General features: G+C 42.3%; 1 protein-coding gene across 4 annotated transcripts in view; it reads left to right on the top strand.

Moving 5' to 3' along the window:
• LOC139534680 (teneurin-1-like) overlaps nucleotides 1-19,915 on the top strand; it is a 225,658-nt gene that overhangs the window by 192,340 nt on the left and 13,403 nt on the right. For 2 of the 4 annotated variants that reach the window (XM_071334069.1, XM_071334050.1), the window contains exons 23-26: nucleotides 6,384-6,538; nucleotides 17,236-17,602; nucleotides 18,033-18,543; nucleotides 19,371-19,543. In XM_071334069.1, coding sequence (XP_071190170.1) covers nucleotides 6,384-6,538; nucleotides 17,236-17,602; nucleotides 18,033-18,543; nucleotides 19,371-19,543 — 1,206 coding nt within the window. Of the gene's footprint in view, nucleotides 1-6,383; nucleotides 6,539-17,235; nucleotides 17,603-18,032; nucleotides 18,544-19,370; nucleotides 19,547-19,915 lie in introns of all 4 variants that reach the window. The other 2 variants (XM_071334060.1, XM_071334042.1) reach the window with 1 other exon arrangement.

The following is a 19,915-nucleotide window of genomic DNA, read 5'->3' as shown; positions in this document are numbered from 1 at the left end:
AAAAGAAGTGCTTAGATTTGCTCCAACCCAACCCCCAATAATTAATCAATATTAAATAAAGATGATTGTTTGAAAAAATGACAAAGTCTCAGTATGAATTTCCACGACACCTGTACTCTCTGTTCACCCACGACTGCTTGGCCACGCACAACTCCAACATCATCAAGTTTACTGACGATCACTGATGGCGATGAGACAGTCTACAGGGAGGAGGTCAGAGACTTGGCAGTGTGGTTCCAGGACAACAATCTCTCCCTCAACATCAGTAAGACCAAGGAGCTGATCGTGGACTACAGGAGAAAGAAGGGAGAGCATGCCCCCATCCACATCGATGGAGCTGGAGTCAACATGGCCTCAAAAAGTTCTACAGCTGCACCACCGAGAGCATCTTGACTGGCTGCATCACCGCTTGGTATGGCAAATGCAGCACCCTCGACCACAAAGCACTACAGAACATCACTGGGGCCGAGCTCCCTGCCATCCAGAACCTTTATATCAGGCAGTGTCAGAGGAAGGCCTGAAAAATTGCCAAAGTCTACAGCCATCAAAGCCATAGACTGTTCATTCTGCTACCGTCCGGCAAACAGTACCGGAGCATTGGTTCTCGGACCGACAGGCTCTGAGACAGCTTCTGCCCCCAAGCAATAAGACTGCTGAATAGCCATAAGACTCCTAAATAGTTCATTAAATGGTTACCAAACTCTATCTGCACTGACCCTATCTTGCACTGACTCTATGCACACTCACAAGGCTAAATAGTGCCTTCTGAAAGTATTCATACCCCTTGACTTACTCCACATTGTGTTGTGTTACAGCCTGAATTCAAAATTGATTAAATATATATTTTCACTCACCCATCTACACACAATACCCCATAATGACAAAGTGAAACATGTGTTTATACATTTTTACTAATTTATTGAAAATTAAATACATAAATATCTCATTTACATAAGTTTTCACACCCCTGAGTCAATACTTTGTAGAAACACTTTTAAGTCTTTCTGGGTACGTCTCAGAGCTTTCCACACCTGGATTGTGCAGCATTTGCCCATTATTATTATTACAAATTGTTTGTTGATCATTGCTAGACACCCATTTCCAGGTCTTGCCATAGATTCTCAAGTAGATTTAAGTCAGAACTGTAACTTGGTCACTCAGGAACAGTCATTGTCTTGGTAAGCAACTCCAGTGTAGATTTGGCCTCCAGTGTAGATTTGTTTTTGGTTATTGTCCTGCTGAAAGGTGAATTAATTTCCCCGTGTCTGGTGGAAAGCCAACTGAACCAGGTTTTCCTCTAGGATTTTGCCTGTGCTTAGCTCCATTATGTTTATTTTCTATCCTGAAAAACTCCCCAGTCCTTAACGATTGCAAGTATACACATAGCATGATGCAGCCACCACTATGCTTGAACATTTGGAGAGTGGTACTCAGTGATTATATTAGATTTGCCCTAAACACTTGTATTTAGGACAAAAGGGTATTTCCTTTCCACATTTTCTGCAGTATTACTTTAGTGCCTTGTTACCAACAGGGTGCATGTTTTGGAATATTTGTATTCTGTACAGGCTTCCTTCTTTTGACTCTGTGAATTAGGTTAGTATTGTGGAGTAACTACAATTTTGTTGATCCATCCTGTTTTCTCCTATCACAGCCATTAAACTCTGTAACTGTTTTAAAGTCACTGTTGGCCTCATGGTGAAATCCCTGTGCAGTTTCCTTCCTCTCCTGAACTTATTTAGGCTTGCCATAAAAAAGGGGTTGAATACCTATTGACTCAAGACATTTCAGCATTTCATTTTTTATTAATTTGTAAAGATTTCGAAAATACGTAATTCCACTTTGACATTATGGGGTATTGTGTGTAGGTCAGTGACAAAAAATCTAAATGTAATCAATTTTAAATTCAGACTGTAACACAACAAAATGTGGAAAAATTCAGGAGTTGTGAATACTTTCTGATGGCACTGTACATACACACTCACACTACACTGACACTCTCACACAATACCCACACACATTCACATGCATTACATACAAACGAACACACATACACTCACGCACACATACACACACACTTTTACACTCATCATATGCTGCTGCTACTCTGTTTTTTATTCTACTCTTATTACTATCATCTATCCTGATGCCTAGTCACTTCACCCTGCCTTCATGTAAATATCTACCTCAACTACCTTGTACCCCTGCACATTGATCTGGTACTGGTACTCACTGTATATAGCTGCACATTGATTAGGTTCTGGTACTCCATGTATATAGCTCCATTCTTGTGTATTTTGTGTTACTCGTGTTACTATTTTTCTTTTTAAAACTCTGCATTGTTGGGAAGAGCTCGTAAGCAAGCATTTCACAATAAAGACTACACCCGTTGTATTCAGCGCATGTGACAAATAAAATTGTATTTGAAGTAAACATGTTGCCCAGCGTATTAACAGCTTCACCCCCAAGGTCACAGATACTTGCATTTACATTAAGCTGTTTTGGAATTTGGAATTTCAATTAGATCAAACTAAGATGAGTTAAAATGTACAATAGGGGTTTCTGCTCTGCTCTCTATTTTGGTACGCTCTCTGTTATTTGCGTTTCTACTAGATGACACAGCCTTAAAGTCAGATTATATTTTTGTTATTAATTTAAGGTTGGGGTTAGGCATAAGGTTAGCAGTGTGGTTTAGGTTAGGTTTAAAATCCAATGTTAAGAAGTGAAATTGTTGAAATGGGCAGGGTTTAGCCATAATTATGACTTTGTGGCTGTGTTAACTAGTGACAACTTGTTATTTGGTACACTATGAAGGGTATGACGGGACCACTTATCATCCCACATCATGCATAATTAACTAGATGATGAGGGTGATATGTCATGCAATTAAGCTCAATGATGAGGTACAGTATGTCTCTATAAAAGCAGTATTGACGCTGATGTTGTTCGAACTTGAGTATTTCGGTTGAAATATATGGATTTTTAAATTATGCATTTAGAGTTCTATTATTCATGGAAACATGTCTGGCAATCAGTTAAAAATATCCTCTGCAGTATCTCTGTGTCTTAAACTAAATGAGCCTTTAAATTTGAGGATATAATGTTGTCAACTGTAGAGTTTGTTCAGACTGCTGAAATAAATAGTTAACATTTTCCAGGAAAGCCTAAACACACACAGCATCTGTAGGATTTCAGCTTCATCTTATTTCACTGTTGAAAGAAATTACTTTTAATTTGTTGGTTTCATCATTGATTGGTCAGAGGAGTGAATCCACTCACCTGGCGTCTCAGGCCCTGACCAGAGTCTAAATGAGAGATAACTGGCAGCAGACAGACAGCGCCCCTGGAGGAGTTGGCTGGCCAGCCCTGATGTAAACACTGTGTGCACCTGGACACAAAACCAATAGGTTCAAGGCTAGTCCCAGTCCCAGAGAAGCAGCCAACATGATGCCTTTCGGCCCACCAGGCTTACTAAGTGCCTGACTCAAACAGGATATCTCAACCTGACCTTGGGTGGTAGGGGCGGCAGGTAGCCTAGTGGTTAGACTGTTGTGCCAGTAACCGAAAGGTTGCTGGATTGAATCCCCGAGATGACAAGGTAAAAATGTGTCGTTCTAACCACCAGGCTTACTAAGTGCCTGACTCAAACAGGATATCTCAACCTGACCTTGAGTGGTTCAAGGATTCATGGCAGAATTGTTTTGTCAGGTTGTTCACACGAACACAGTAAAGAAGTCCATTCTATAGGCTCTCCATGCCAAGGCAATCCATTTACTGTGCTGTACCTCATAATTGTGCATTCCTGATACACATGAAATGCACAACCATTGTACTGGAGTAGGGGTGTCAGGTAGCCTAGTGGTTAGAGCATTGGGCATCAAATCCCTGAGGTGACAAGGAAAAATCTGTTGTTCTACCCCTGAGCAATGCAGTTAACCCACTGTTCCCTGGGCACCAAAGATGTGGATGTCAATTATAGCAGCTCCCTGCACTGCTCTGATTCAGAGGGGTTGGGTTAAATGTGTAAGACACATTTCAGTTGAATGCATTCAGTTGTACAACTGACTAGGTATTTGGCTGTTGTATGTCACAGCTGTTCTTTTCAGCTCCCAAGCCTACATCGATGGTCTTAGTTGAAAACCTGCACATACAGTACCAGTCAAAATTTTGGAGACACCTACTTATTCAAGGCTTTTTTTAAATTAAAACTATGAAATAACACATATGGAATCATGGAGTAACCAAAAAAGTGTTAAACAAATCCAAATATATGTTATATTATTAAAAGTAGCCACCCTTTGCCTTGATGACCGGCACACTCTCGGCATTCTCTCAACCAGCTTCATGAGGAGTGCTTTTCTAACAGTCTTGAAGGAGTTCCCACATATGCTGAGCACTTATTGGCTGCTTTTCCTTCACTCTGTGGTCCAACTCATCCCAAATCATCTCAATTGGGTTGAGGTCGGGTGATTGTTTTGGCCGGGGTAGGCCGTCATTGTAAATAAGAATTTGTTCTTAACTGACTTACCTCGTTAAATAAATTTTTTTTTTTTTATGTGGAGGCCAGGTTATCTGATGCAGCACTCCATCACTCCTTCTTGGTCAAATAGCCCTTACACAGCCTGGAGGTGTGTTGGGTCGTTGTTCTGTTGAAAAACAAATGATAGTCCCACTAAGCGCAAACCAGATGGGATGGCGTATTGCTGCAGAATGCTGTGGTAGCCATGCTGGTAAAGTGTGCCTTGAATTCTAAATAAATCACAGACAGTGTCACCAGCAAAGCACCATCACACCTCCTCCTCCATGCTTCACGGTGGGAACCACACATGCGGAGATCATCCGTTCTCCTACTCTGTGTTTCACAAAGACACGGCAGTTAGAAACAAAAATCTTCAATTTGGACTCATCAGACCAAAGTACAGATTTACACCGGTCTAATGTCCATTGCTCATGTTTCTTGGCCCAAGCAAGTCTCTTCTTATTGGTTTCCTTTAGTAGTGGTTTCTTTGCAGCAATTCGACCATGAAGGCCTGATTCAAGCAGTCTTCTCTGAACAGTTGATGTTGAGATGTGTCTGTTACTTGAACTCTGTGAAGCATTTATTTGGGCTGCAATTTCTGAGGCTGGTAACTCTAATGAACTTATCCTCTGCAGCAGAGGTAACTCTGGGTCTTCCTTTCCTGTGGCAGTCCTCATGAGAGCCAGTTTCATCATAGTGCCTGATGCTATTTGCGACTGCACTTGAAGAAACTTTCTGGATTGACTGACCTTCATGCCTTAAAGTAATGATGGACTGTCTTTTCTCTTTACTTATTTGAGCTGTTCTTGCCATAATATGGCTTTGGTCTTTTGCCAAACTTATAGAAAATTTGTTTCAATGGTCAGTGTGTTAAAAACGTTAAATTCGTAACACCATTTGAAACCTCAAAAGAGTATACTTTTTTATTAACATTTGACTTTGACCACATATTTTTTTTGCAGAGAAGGGACTCTGTTGTGTTGACTATTTTGTCATATCTTTCAATTAACACAATTAAAGAGGATGCTGCTCAATGCATGCTGCAACTAGCCAAATTGTTGCCTTGAACCTTTTCAAACTTAAATTTCAGAATTGGTTTTAAGGATGTAAGCTCCTCTAAGACGATTAAAGCTGCCTCATTCATTGGGATTGGAGAGTGTTGGAGGAATGCGGCAGCCAGCAGCATGTGATCTGGAATCTGCATTGGCTTTGTGAGCTCTAAAGACTCCCAACTTGCATTGCAAATCTCATCAAATAATACCCAGACACTTGATTAAATTAATTGGCTATTATTATCATGCAGCACACATCTCTGTGGGGAGAAGGGGACTGATGACAGGGATAAAAGTAGTCACTCACTCCACCATGGAGCCAGGCTGTTCACCATAACAATGTGATGAGAGAGCGAATAGACTGCTGTTGCAATCTGTTACTCCTTAATGGGAGCTCTGTTTCAATACCATCTTGGTCCCGCTGCTCTTTGAAGGATTTTAGTTCATAATTCACTATTTTTGAACAAACATGCTTCAGACTCACTGTTGTCTACTGTAGGCTACAGTATAGGCATATTGTCCTATAAGGAATGAATGGGTATATAATGATGACATACAGCATTTCATTCTCTCCCTTTGAAGGTAGTTCAGTAATAATATGCCTATTTCATTGTTATAAACAGCCTGTATCACAAGACTGGTCTCTTCCATAATGTCAAAGTCTGGTGAATGTTGTCATAAAGTGTCATCACATGTAATGTCAAGCTTATAATATTGTCAGAATAATCACATCTATGACAACAAAGTGTTACTGCTGTTTCTTTGATACTGAGCTGTGCGCTAATGAATTGTCTCTCCTTTCCCTTCAACAGGGATTGCAGTGGACAAGCAAGGATTAGTCTACTTTGTTGATGGAACAATGATTCGCAAGATCAATGGAAAAGGAATGATATCAACTGTCATTGGTTCCAATGGCCTGACTTCCACTCAGCCATTAAGTTGTGACGCCCGCATGGATATTTCACAGGTAAGATGACTAGACGGCCCACACACACACACACACACACACACACACACACACACACACACACACACACACACACACACACACACACACACACACACACACACACACACACACACACACACACACACACACACACACACACACACACACATACAGAGCTAGGAATGTATAGTATCCCAAGCCTTGCATTTACATAGAGCAGTACTGGCAGACTGAACGGACAGAAAGTATTTCAAAAGCAATTATTGACCCCTTATCTATGATTGATATCATCCTCTGGCTCCAAGGACCTTATCATGCAACGATTCCCTTTTAATCTATACACAGTCATATATAAGTAGCACAGTTAAGTCATCAATAAGTAATGCAGCAAAGCATTAAAACTGATATTAGCGATGAGCAATTAGACAATAATGTCCAAGAGAAGAAAAAAAAACAAGTAAAGACAGATCTTTTATCTATCCGACCTATAAAAATGGAGAGGCCTGATATCGAGAATGAAATTTCCTTTGAGACGTTCCCGCCATGATTAACTGGCCTTAGCGGCTGAATGCTCCCTCTCAATGGAGAGTTTTATTCTTGCTCCTGTCCCTGCTCTCATGAGCAACTGAGGCCCAGATAGGGCACGGGATGCACCCTGACTCAGAGAGCAATTATTCTCAGCCCTCAGACCTTGCCATAGGAAACCATCTTTATCAGAGTGCAAATTAGGCTACACCATGACATTCAAGGGGTCAGCGTGTGTACGGAATTTTTTTAGCGGGCCTATAATAAAGGTAAAAATTCATTACCTTTTAATGAGGCATGAACACAACCAGTCATTTAATCTGATTGTCAAACAAATCACTTAAAAAAATAGGCTTCCTCTGCATGATTGTCCACTCCAAAATAATTCCAGCATCCAAACTGCATGTACAGTGCATTCGGAAAATATTCAGACCCCTTGACTTTTTCCACATTTTGCTACATTGATGGATGAAATAAAAACATATCCTAATAAATCTACACACAATACCCCATAATGACAAAGCGAAAAGAGGTTTTTAGAAATGTTTGCAAATATCTTAAAAATAAAAAACAGAAATACCTTATTTACATAAGTATTCAGACCCTTTGCAATGAGACTCGAAATTGAGCTCAGGTGCATCCTGTTTCCATTGATCATCCTTGAACTGTTTTTACAACTTGATTGGAGTCCACCTGTGGTGAATTCAATTGATTGGACATGATTTGGAAAAGCACACACCTCTCTATATAAGGTCCCACAGTTGACAGTGGATGTCAGAGCAAAAACCAAGCCATGAGGTCGAACGAATTCTCTGTAGAGCTCCGAGACAGGATTGCATCGAGGCACGGATCTGGGGAAGGGTACCAACACTTTCTGCAGCATTGAAGGTCCCCAAGCACACATTGGCATCCATCATAAGTTTAAATGGGAGAAGTTTGGAACCACCAAGACTCTTCCTAGAGCTGACCACCCAGCCAAGCAGAGCAATCGGGCTCCCAAGTGGCACAGCGGTCTAAGGCACTGCATCTCAGTGCTAGAGACGTCACTACAGACCCTGGTTCGATTCCAGGCTGTATCACAACTGGCCGTAATTGGGAGTCCCATAGGGTGGTGCCCAGCGTCGTTGGGGTTTGGCCGGGGTCGGCAGTCATTGTAAATAAGAATTTGTTCTTAACTGACTTGCCTAGTTAACTAAAGGTTAAATAAAACATTTAATTGGAGGAGAAGGGCCTTGGTCAGGGAGGTGACCAAGAACCGATATGGTCATTCTGACAGAGTTCCAAAGTGCCTCTGTGGAGATGGGAGAACCTTCCAGAAGGACAACCATCTCTGCAGCACTTCACCAATCAGGCTTTTATGGTAAAGTGCCCAGACGGAAGCCACTCCTCAGTAAAAGGCACATCACAGTCTGCTTGGAGTTTTCCAAAAGGCACCTAAAGGACTCTCAGACCATGAGAAACAAGATTCTCTGGTCTGATGAAACCAAGATTGAACTCTTTGGCCTGAATGCCAAGCGTCACGTCTGGAGGAAATCTGGAACCATCCCTACGGTGAAGCATGGTGGTGGCAGCATCATGATGTGGGAATTGTTTTTCAGCGGCAGGGACTGGAAGACAAGTCAGTATCGAGGGAAAGATGAACAGAGCAAAGTACAGAGAGATCCTTGATGAAAACCTGCTCCAGAGCACTCAGGACCTCAGACTGGGGCGATGGTTCACCTTCCAACAGGACAACGACCCTAAGCACACAGCCAAGACAACGCGGGAGTGACTTCGTGACAAGTCTCTGAATGTCCTTGGGTGCTTCAGCCAGAGCCTGGATTTGAACCCGATCAAACATCTCTGGAGAGGCCGTAAAATAGCTGTGCAGCGATGCTCCCCATCCAACCTGACAGAGCTTGAGAGGATCGGCAGAGAAGAATGGGAGAAACTCCCCACAAATACATAGCGTCATACCCAAGAAGACTCAAGGCTGTAATCGCTGCCAAAGGTGCTTCAACAAAGTACTGAGTTAAGGGTCTGAATAATTATGTAAATGTGATATTTCCGGGGGGGGTTTTGTAATACATTTGAAAAAATGTACTGGGGTACACACACTGGGGTATTGTGTGTAGATTGATGAAGGAAAACAATTATTTAATACATTTTAGAATAAGGCTGTAACGTAAGAAAATGTGGGAAAAGTCAAGGGGTCTGAATACTTTCTGAATGCACTGTACACTCGCGCCATTTGATGAATCGAAATAGACATCTGTTACAAAACATCAAAAAGTGTTCTTGTTGGATGGATTGGATGCGCATTGGTGTTTAGCTGTAGGCTAGATGTCTCGTGAAATTGTCGACCATCCTCAGCTGATCCAGGAAAGAAAATAAACATTAATAGAAAATAATAAAGCTACATAAATGGTCTACTACTTCTGGCCACAGATGGTGCCGGAGAACACCAGTACCTGCGCGCACCTGGAAAACAAAGCAATGAGCGTTCTAAACAGCTGACTGACAAAAGCAAACAATGATGACTCAACAGATAAATCTAATGCATTGGAATGAAGGCTATTTTTTATCAAGGAAACAAATGGCAAACAAATGGCAAAAATGAGGAAGTACAAAGGAAATTCTATGTGTAACGGAGCTCAGCTGAGGCCGAAATTCAGCACTACTGAGTGGACCAACCAGCTCTCACAGTCTCACGTCAGAATTAGACGTTCATCCATGTTTCTCAAACGTCAAATTTCTAAGTTGTTCCAAATCTTCGAAGCATTAAGTTTAGGCATTAATTCCACATTTTTAAGGTTAGGGTTAAGTTTAGGCATTAACTCCAAATGGTTAAGGTTTGGGATAGGCTTAAAACATAAATATCAAAAACAACTTTCTGTCGCTGGATTCGAACATGCAGCCTTTGGAACCAGAGGCAGATGCTTACGCCCATCCACAACACCGTAGCAAAAACTGAAACCTACTTGAAGGTAACAACGCTCACTGTTCCCCCTAGTGGCCGGTTTCCACGTCATCTCCCAATGTCCTCAGACATGGATGGACGTTGAATACTGACTTGTAACACAGGTGATCTGCCTGGAGTGAACAGCACTACCACAAATAAATACATTGTTTAAACAATGACAGAGATGTGTTTGTTTCATTTGGAAGCTTTATTTTAATATTTACCACTGTAAAACATATTAACCACTGCATTTTAAACAAATAGGAGAATGGTTAAATTAGCATTATTTAGAGACTCCCCCCAAAGTCTCATTCAGGGAAGCTGAGCACCCCCCTGGCTCCCCTGTAATTCACACACTGACCTTTATTAAGTTCTCACCAAAAGTTGTACAAATGCTGAGGCTGGCTAACCTTCAGAGATATGCCCTACAGCAGTGGTCACCAAAGGGACTAGTGGTTGATCTCCAGGGCATTCCTAGTCGATCGGGAAACATTTCTATAAAAAAACAATGATAAAGCCTTGCACTGTTTTCCCACAGTTCTGTTAACGACGGTGAGGGCAGGTGTTCAGCAGGCGAATGACACTGTCTACCGGTGCCGCTCCCGCTAGCTAGCAAGGAGGACTCCGGTAGGCGGGGACAAAATAACTGAGATTATACTTTTATTTCCCTTTTGACCCACATTCAAAAGTGTCACAAGCATGTAGTGCTCGAGGCGGGGGCATTCATAGAGGAACCAATGGGATGCTTGCCCAGAATTGCAGGCTGAAGTACAAACTCCACCTACTTGGTGACTCGGTTTCGCCGTCAGCTCGAAGACGGTGTCCCCTTTTAGGTCAATCTTAGCTGAGGGACGGTACGACGGTGGAGGATGAGACTGAATATCAGAGACTGAATATCAGATGCAGGACAATCAGTCCAGTAAAATTAAGAAAACATGTTATTTACAGTTGAAGTTGGAAGTTTACATACACCTTAGCCAAATACATTTAAACTCAGTTTTTACCATTCTTGACATTTAATCCGAGTAAGAATTCCCTGTCTTTGGTCAGCTAGGATCAGCAATTTATTTTAAGAATGTGAAATGTCAGAATAATAGTAGTATGTAGGTTTGCCTAATCACTTATACTAGTCTTGATATGTATTATGGATAGTTTTAATGATCTAAGGAAAATAGTTGTATTGAACATTGTCAATGGGTCAGAAGTTTACATACACTCAATTAGTATTTGGTAGCATTGCCTTTAAATTGTAGCCTTCCACAAGCTTCCCACAATAAGTTGGGTGAATTTTGGCCCATTCCTCCTGACAGAGCTGGTGTAACTGAGTCAGGTTTGTAGCCCTCCTTGCTCGCACACGCTTTTTCAGTTCTTCCCACAATTCTATGGAATTGAGGTCAGGGCTTTGTGATGGCCACTCCAATACCTTGACTTTGTTGTCCTTAAGCCATTTTGCCACAACTTTGGAAGTATGCTTCGGGTCATTGTCCATTTGGAAGACCCATTTGCGACCAAGCTTTAACTTCCTGACTGATGTCTTGAGATGTTGCTTCAATATATCCACATAATTTTACTTTCTCATGATGCCATCTATTTTGTGAAGTGCACCAGTCCCACCTGCAGCAAAACACCCCCACAACATGATGCTGCCACCGCCGTGCTTCACGGTTGGGATGGTGTTCTTCGGCTTGCAAGCCTCCCCCTTTTTTCCTCCAAACATAACAATGGTCATTAAGGCCAAACAGTTCTATTTTTGTTTCATCAGACCAGAGGACATTTCTCCAAAAAGTACACATTTTGTCCCCATATGCAGTTGCAAACCGTAGTCTGGCTTTTTTATGGTGGTTTTGGAGCAGTGGCTTCTTCCTTGCTGAGTGGCCTTCAGGTTATGTCGATATAGGACTCGTTTTACTGTGGATATAGATATTTTTGTACCTGTTTCCTCCAGCAACTTCACAAGGTCCTTTGCTGTTGTTCTGGGATTGATTTGCACTCTTCGCAACAAAGTACGTTCATCTCTTGGAGACAGAACGCGTCTCCTTCCTGAGCGGTATGACGGCTGCGTGGTCCCATGGTGTTTATACTTGCGTACTATTGTTTGTACAGATGAACGTGGTATCTTCAGGCATTTAGAAATTGCTCCCAAGCATGAACCAGACTTGTGGAGGTCTACCATTTATTTCTGAGGTCTTGACTGATTTCTTTTGATTTTCCCATGATGTCAAGCAAAGAGGCAATGAGTTTGAAGATAGGCCTTGAAATACATCCACAGGTACACCTCCAATTGACTCAAATAATGTCAATTAGCCTATCAGAAGCTTCTAAAGCCATGACATAATTTTCTGGAATTTTCCAAGCTGTTTAAAGGCACAGTCAATCTAAAGTATGTAAACTTCTGACCCACGTGAATTGTGATACAGTGAATTATAAGTGAAATAATCTGTCTGTAAACGATTGTTGGGAAAATTACTTGTGTCATGCACAAAGTACAGTCTTGGTCAAAAGTTTTGAGAATGACACAAATATCAATTTTCACAAAGTTTGTGGCTTCAGTGTCTTTAAATATTTTTGTCAGATGTTACTATGGAACACTGAAGTATAATTACAAGCGTTTCATAAGTGTCAAAGGCTTTTATTGACAATTACATGAAGTTGATGCAAAGAGTCAATATTTGCAGTGTTGACCCTTCTTTTTCAAGATCTCTGCAATCCGCCCTGGCATGCTGTCAATTAACTTCTGGGCCACATCCTGACTGATGGCAGCCCATTCTTGCATAATCAATGCTTGGAGTTTGTCAGAATTTGTGGGGTTTGGTTTGTCCACCCGCCTCTTGAGGATTAACCACAAATTCTGAATGGGATTAAGGTCTGGGGAGTTTCCTGGCCATGGACCCAAAATATCGATGTTTTGTTATCACTTTTGCCTTATGGCAAGGTGCTCCATCTGGAAAAGGCATTGTTCATCACCAAACTGTTCCTGGATGGTTGGGAGAAGTTGCTCTCGGAGGATGTGTTGGTACCATTCTTTATTCATGGCTGTGTTCTTAGGCAAAATTGTGAGTGAGCCCACTCCCTTGGCTGAGATGCAACCCCACACATGAATGGTCTCAGGATGCTTTGCTGTTGGCATGACACAGGACTGATGGTAGCGCTCACCTTGTCTTTTTCCGGATGCCCCAAACAATCGGAAAGGGGATTCATCAGAGAAAATGACTTTACCCCAGTCCTCAGCAGTCCAATCCCTGTACCTTTTGCAGAATATCAGTGAAATCAAATCAAATTTTATTTTGTCACATACACATGGTTAGCAGATGTTAATGCAAGTGTAGCGAAATGCTTGTGCTTCCAGTCTGTCCCTGATGTTTTTCCTGGAGAGAAGTGGCTTCTTTGCTGCCATTCTTGACACCAGGCCATCCTCCAAAAGTCTTCGCCTCACTGTGAGTACAGATGCACTCACACCTGCCTGCTGCCATTCCTGAGCAAGCTCTGTACTGGTGGTGTCCCGATCCCGCAGCTGAATCAACTTTAGGAGACGGTCCTGGCGCTTGCTGGACTTTCTTGGGCGCCCTGAAGCCTTCTTCACAACAATTGAACTACTCTCCTTGTTGTTCTTGATGATCTGATAAATGGTTGATTTAGGTTCAATCTTACTGGCAGCAATATCCTTGTCTGTGAAGCCCTTTTTGTGCAAAGCAATGATGACGGCATGTGTTTCCTTGCAGGTAACCATGGTTGACAGAGGAAGAACAATGACTCCAAGCACCACCCTCCTTTTTAAGCTTTCAGTCTGTTATTCGAACTCAATCAGCATGACAGTGATCTCCAGCCTTATCCTCGTCAACACTCACACCTGTGTTAACGAGAGAATCACTGACATGATGTCAGCTGGTCCTTTTGTGGCAGGGCTGAAATGCAGTGGAAATGTTTTTGGGGGATTCAGTTAATTTGCATGGCAAAGAGGGACTTTGCAATTAATTGCAATTCATCTGATCCCTCTTCATAACATTCTGGAGTATATGCAAATTGCCATCATACAAACTGAGGCAGCAGACTTATATATAGTCTACTACACACCTCATTGCTGCAAACTGTTTTGCATAGGTTTACGTTTTTTAAGTCATGTTTAAAAAATAAATAAAAAATCGGAGAGGTAAATCACAGCCCTTCATTTTGACTCAGTGATCTTGGCTCACAAAAGTTTTGGGACCACTGCATTACAGTCACTCTCTACAGACCCTCTCTCTCGCTTTACCTCTCTCTTTATCCCTCTCTCTTTCTACCCCTCTCCCTTCCTCTCTGTCCCCCTTCTATCTCTTTCCCTCCTTTTCTCTCTCTCTCTCGCTCTACTCTTTCTCTCTCCATCTCTCTCCCCTTCTCTCTTCTTCACAGCAACACAGCACATTGACCCGCATCTGAGTGGGTCTCACAGCTCTGAATAGGCAACAGGAAATTAACTGCTGTGCCCCCATAAGGGCTTATCACATAAGAAGCGTGCAATTCCCCTCTTATGCACAGATTTGCTTCTTTAGAAAGATTATCCATGCGCATCACTGGACTGGATCACGTGCTGATGAACCCATCAAAGTGCTCATGAAAAGATACATAACTATATAACATCATTATGGGTGTGGGTTTTCTCCAGAGCATTTGCATTTTCTGAGGCTGATGCTGTAGAGAGGCTACAGGGACTTTGCATACTGTATATAACGTCTCAATTAAACCTTCATATAGGAGGATACTGTATACCCTATTTTGCATCACAATAAGCCAGTCATTGACACTGCCTATTATTCCCATAGACATTTGTCAACTGCTCAGTCGTATGAGAAGCAGCAGGATGAAGCATTAAATTAAATGTTTGCAATTCAGATAATATCTTGCATGAAAGATTTTTTTTTACTGTCCATATTTCAGGCTTTGTGTTCCTGGCTTTCATTTTGTTGGTTTTCTGAATGCCTTTTACGCTGATTTATTATGCAGTGAAATTATTCCAAGCAACTTCATCCTCAAGATGCTCATTTGTGAGCTGGCTGTCTCCCTCTCCTCCTCGCGTATCTTACATGCAAAGTCTGATGTTCCACTGTGATAGAATCAAATGTCCAAACTATCAGGCCAAGGCCTCTAATCACAGTAATGTGTGTTGGCCATTTTGAAATTGATGTGTGGTTGATACTGTAGTTTACATATATGTTTGGCAGTGGTATTTCCCTTTCTCCAGAATTCTCCTTGCATGTTTTTGGTGTATGCAAGGCTTAAGGCCTCTTAGCATGCACAGCCCCACAAACATATTCTTATTGCATTTGACAATCAATTTAAACTGTGTCCCCAGCTTGGACCAAAGCTGTGCAGGAGGAAAATTAAGGTTATTTCATTGTTGCATCACACTGGAAGAGAAACATTGTCTCATTCTCCAGAGCAATATGTTTCTCCCCCAAGCCATTCTGAAAACAATAGAAGGCTGGAGAGATCTAAGAAACAAAGAGAGTCCAATACTCCATCCAATCCACCACTCCAGGCTTTACGGTGCAATAAGGCATACCATTCTGGTTCCCATCCCCTAGCAAATGAGACCCCTTCAAGTGAGTAATAAGGTACTTTATTATAAAGATTAGGAGAGAGTTGTATTGAGTCACTGCAAGCAGATTAGCATTGTGTGGGTATAAAATGAATTTAAAGAATGGAATAGTTCAGTGATAGCGTATTATCATATATGTGACAGATCTCACCATTCCAGATTTTCAGGCAAACAAAATGCAAGCATAGCACCGTTTTTTAAAATGGAGCTCATTGCATTGATTTTGCTTTTTAAAACGCAGAAGAAAAATATGTTCATGTATTGTCAATTAGTGTTCTTTTTGTGGGAAGTTATTTTCAAACACTGAGCTGCCAGTCTTCTCTCACAAGACAGACGTGTTCAGATGTGCTTTAAAATAATGGCTGCAGTGGGAAAACGTACCTCCAATTTCAATGCGCGGACACTATGCTGTCAGTATATTTTGTTACCTGTGTAGAGAAGTGTCAAATTATTCCTGAACGGATTCCTTTCATTCACGGACAATTGACTTGCATACAGCCCCTTCATCAGATCATCTCCGAGTGCTTGAAGGTGAGATGGCAACTAATTATATCCTCCACCAATCTGAATCATTCACCCCTATTGTGCAGGAACACTTACCACCCATTATTTGTGGTGGAAGAATGGTTTTTCATGATCCAATTAAACACAGGGGCGATTATATGGGAAGCTTTCTTTATTAGGACTTTGTCCAGCACCCTTAAGTATCCCACTCAGAATTAGTGAACTGTACCTTGGAGCTTTTTATTTGAAATGTGTGTCCTTAGCTGAGTCTCACGGGAACACAGTGTGAGCACACATCCAAAAATGACCTTACAGTGACATTACTACTTGTACAGAACGAGCACAACGTACAGCTTTTTTTTCAGTAGTCACATGCTATTATAAGGCTTTCACAGAATGTGCTCTATTATGAATTGCACACTTGACATTTCTGAATATATGACACAGACAGACAATGTCCAAGCAGTCTACACAGTATATGTGCTATTCTTACTACTACATTTACATAACATTGCAATATAATGCATAATCAAAGACAGTGGGACAACTGGAAAGGAAATGTTTCAGGAGAAACTTTGTGGCGTCCATCTATATGACAAGTACACTGAGAGTACAAAACGTTAGGAACACCTGCTTCTTCCATGACATACTGGCCAGGTAAATCCAGGTGGAAGCTATGATCACTTATTGTTGTCACCTATTAAATCCACTTCAATCAGTGCAGATGAACAGGAGGAGACCGTTAAAGAAGGATTTGTAAGCCTTGAGACAATTAAGACATGGATTGTGTGTGTGCCATTCAGAGGGTGAATGGGCAAGACAACATATTTAAGTGTCTTTGAATGGGGCATGGTAGTAGGTGCCAGGCGCACCGGTTTGATTGTGTCAAGAACTGCAACGCTGCTGGATTTTTCAAGCTCAACACTTTCCCATGTGTATCGAGAATGGTCCACCACCCAAAGGACATCCAGCCAACTTGACACAACTGCGGGAAGCATTGGAGTCAACATGGGCCAGCATCTCTGTGGAACACTTTCAACACCTTGTAGTCCCTGCCCCGATGAATTGAGGCAGTTCTTAAGGCAAAAGGGGATGCAACTCAATAGGAAGATGTTCCTAACTTTTTGTACACTCAGTGTATATGCTTGTTAAACTGTGTTTTCCCTGCTCTAGGTTCGTCTAGAATGGCCCACCTACCTGGCTGTCAACCCGATGGACAACTCCCTGTACATCCTGGACAACAACATAGTGATCCAGGTGTCAGAGAGCAGCCAGGTGAGGATCGTGGCGGGCCGGCCCATCCACTGCCAGGTCCCTGGGATCGACCACTACCTGGTCAGCAAGGCAGCCGTCCACTCCACCCTGGAGGCAGCCAAGGCCATCACCGTGTCCCACCAGGGCACGCTCTACATCGCCGAGACGGACGAGAGGAAGATCAACCGCATCCAGCAGGTCACCACCAACGGGGAGATCTCTGTGGTGGCCGGGGCGCCCACTGAGTGTGACTGCAAGATCGACCCCAACTGTGACTGCTTCTCCGGTGGGTCCCCTGCTGAGCACGCCATTATGCCTCAGACTCAATTCAGCAGTCTATCAAAGGCCTGCGGAGAGGCTCTTTGGATGGACATGCTCTGAAGCAATGATTTGGAACTATTATAACCCGCCCAATGTTTATGGTTGCATCAGTCTAGCTTGACAAAACAAACAAGCTTTAACGTGTGAAATAGCTCAGTGGAGTGGTGGGATGAACAGCGAGTTTATTTCCCTTTCACACAACACTCCTCACTTTATTGTCTCGGATGTATTATTCATAACAACTTTATTTGACATTGCAACTTGTCAAACACCACATTATTATTCAGTAAAGTATGAATACATAAATAGTTGTTTATGATTGACTCTCATTTGATTCAATGTATTCTACCTTAGCTAGTTAAGTGCGTAATTTCTTCATTGTCCTGTTCTCACAGGAGATGGTGGATATGCCCGTGATGCCAAGCTGAAGGCTCCCTCCTCCCTGGCTGTTTCCCCTAACGGGACTCTGTACATCTCTGACCTGGGAAACATCCGTATCAGGGCCCTGTCCCCCAACAGGCCCCAGCTCAATCAGAACAGCATGTATGAGATCACCTCTGTGGTGGACCAGGAGCTCTATCTGTTCAGTGTCAACGGCACCCACCTCCACACCCGCAGCCTGGTCACCGGAGACTATGTCTATAACTTCACCTACTCAGGAGAGGGCGACGTGAGCGCCGTGGTCACCAGCGACGGCACCATGGTCCATGTGCGCCGCGATGCCAACGGCGTCCCCCTCTGGCTACTGGTTCCCGGGGGTCAGGTCTATTGGCTCACGATCAGCAACGGGGGCGTCCTCAAGAAAGTCTCCGCCCTGGCGCATGACCTGGCGCAGATCAGCTACCATGGCAACTCGGGTCTCCTGGCAACCATGAGCAATGAGAACGCCTGGACAACAGTATATGAGTGAGTTTTCCACCACGCTCCTTCCTCTCTATTCATGTCAATTTCATTCTGCTTGATAATATCCTCTATTAGCACCCTTCAGATCATAGCCATATTCTTGTTCCTGTCTGCCTGTGTGAAGCTGTAAGTGCTTCACCACCTACACTCCCATTATACGGTAACATTTTGCTGCAGAATTTTGCTGCAGTTTTTTCAGAGTTGAAATGTGTTTAATTTGAAAGGTGTGTGTATAAATTACATTGTCCGAAAAAATGAAATATAAATGTATTTTCTAATAGATTATTTCCAAAATTATGTTTTTCTGTAATTGGGGCAAATCCATACGCTGGCCTGCAGAAATTGTCTTCTTTTTGTTGACGATTCAAAGCCTCAAAGAGAACTGGGAATAGTGTGATTATATAAAATGTTTGCATAGGCATTTTTAGGGATTTGTTCAGGGGTGCTTTGGGTTTAAAATCCGTTCGGATGTCAGGGGCAAAGAATCCTTTTCACTGCCTCTTAATTTTGTTTGATCGGCAGTAAAACCCTCTCCTTTATTGTGTCTCTATGAAAAATCCTAAATCCACCGAAACCCCATTCTCAGACTGTCCTCAGTGTCCTGCGGTAAGACTGCCTTTGGAGGTCATACCTCATTGGCTTCTTTGTTCCAGCAGCATCATTATACTGCCTCCCAGGGGTGAAGCTGGGGAACTACACCTTTCAGAATAGGAATATTCTGGAATCCACTGAAATATTACCATTTTACTACACAAGGTTGTCACAATGATGTAAGATCCACATTTCAGACATTGGTAGGATGTTATTTGACTGAGTGTTTCCTTGACCAGGTATAATTATGACGGTCATCTCATCAATGTCACCTTTCCAACGGGAGAGGTCAGCAGTTTCCACGGCAATATGGAGAAATCAGTGCGGGTGGAAGCAGACACTTCAAATCGGGAGAAATTCATCACAGCCACAAACTTCTCTGCTGCCAGCACTATCTATACATTACGCCAAGGTAGTAGTAAGGTTTCGTGTCATTTTCTCATCTCGCTTTTTTTCATTATCATGCCGTAGCTTTTTATGTTGTCTGCTCACTACCAATGATGAAGCAAATATATTCCTCCCTGTATCTGTTATTTCAGTGTCCTCACCACGTTGTTCACATGCATGTCTTTATGAGGTGAACAATTTTAATAACGGCCCAACAGCAATTTTATAGAGCCTTAAAATAACAATGAGATGGCATGTCTGACAAAGGTTTAAAGAGTTGGTGAGGAAGTAAACAGGAAAGAAATGAGAAGTAGTCTCCTTTCACAAAGTCACACCTCTGTTCTCACATAGACACATACAGAGCCAGTATCTCATCAAGTTTTGTTTGTAGAAATAC

The sequence above is a fragment of the Salvelinus alpinus genome, chromosome 1 (assembly GCF_045679555.1).
Source record: "Salvelinus alpinus chromosome 1, SLU_Salpinus.1, whole genome shotgun sequence".
NCBI classification, from domain to species: Eukaryota; Metazoa; Chordata; class Actinopteri; order Salmoniformes; family Salmonidae; genus Salvelinus; species Salvelinus alpinus.
The sequence above is the reverse complement of the archived record's forward strand: the minus strand, read 5'-3'. Positions and strand labels throughout refer to the sequence as shown.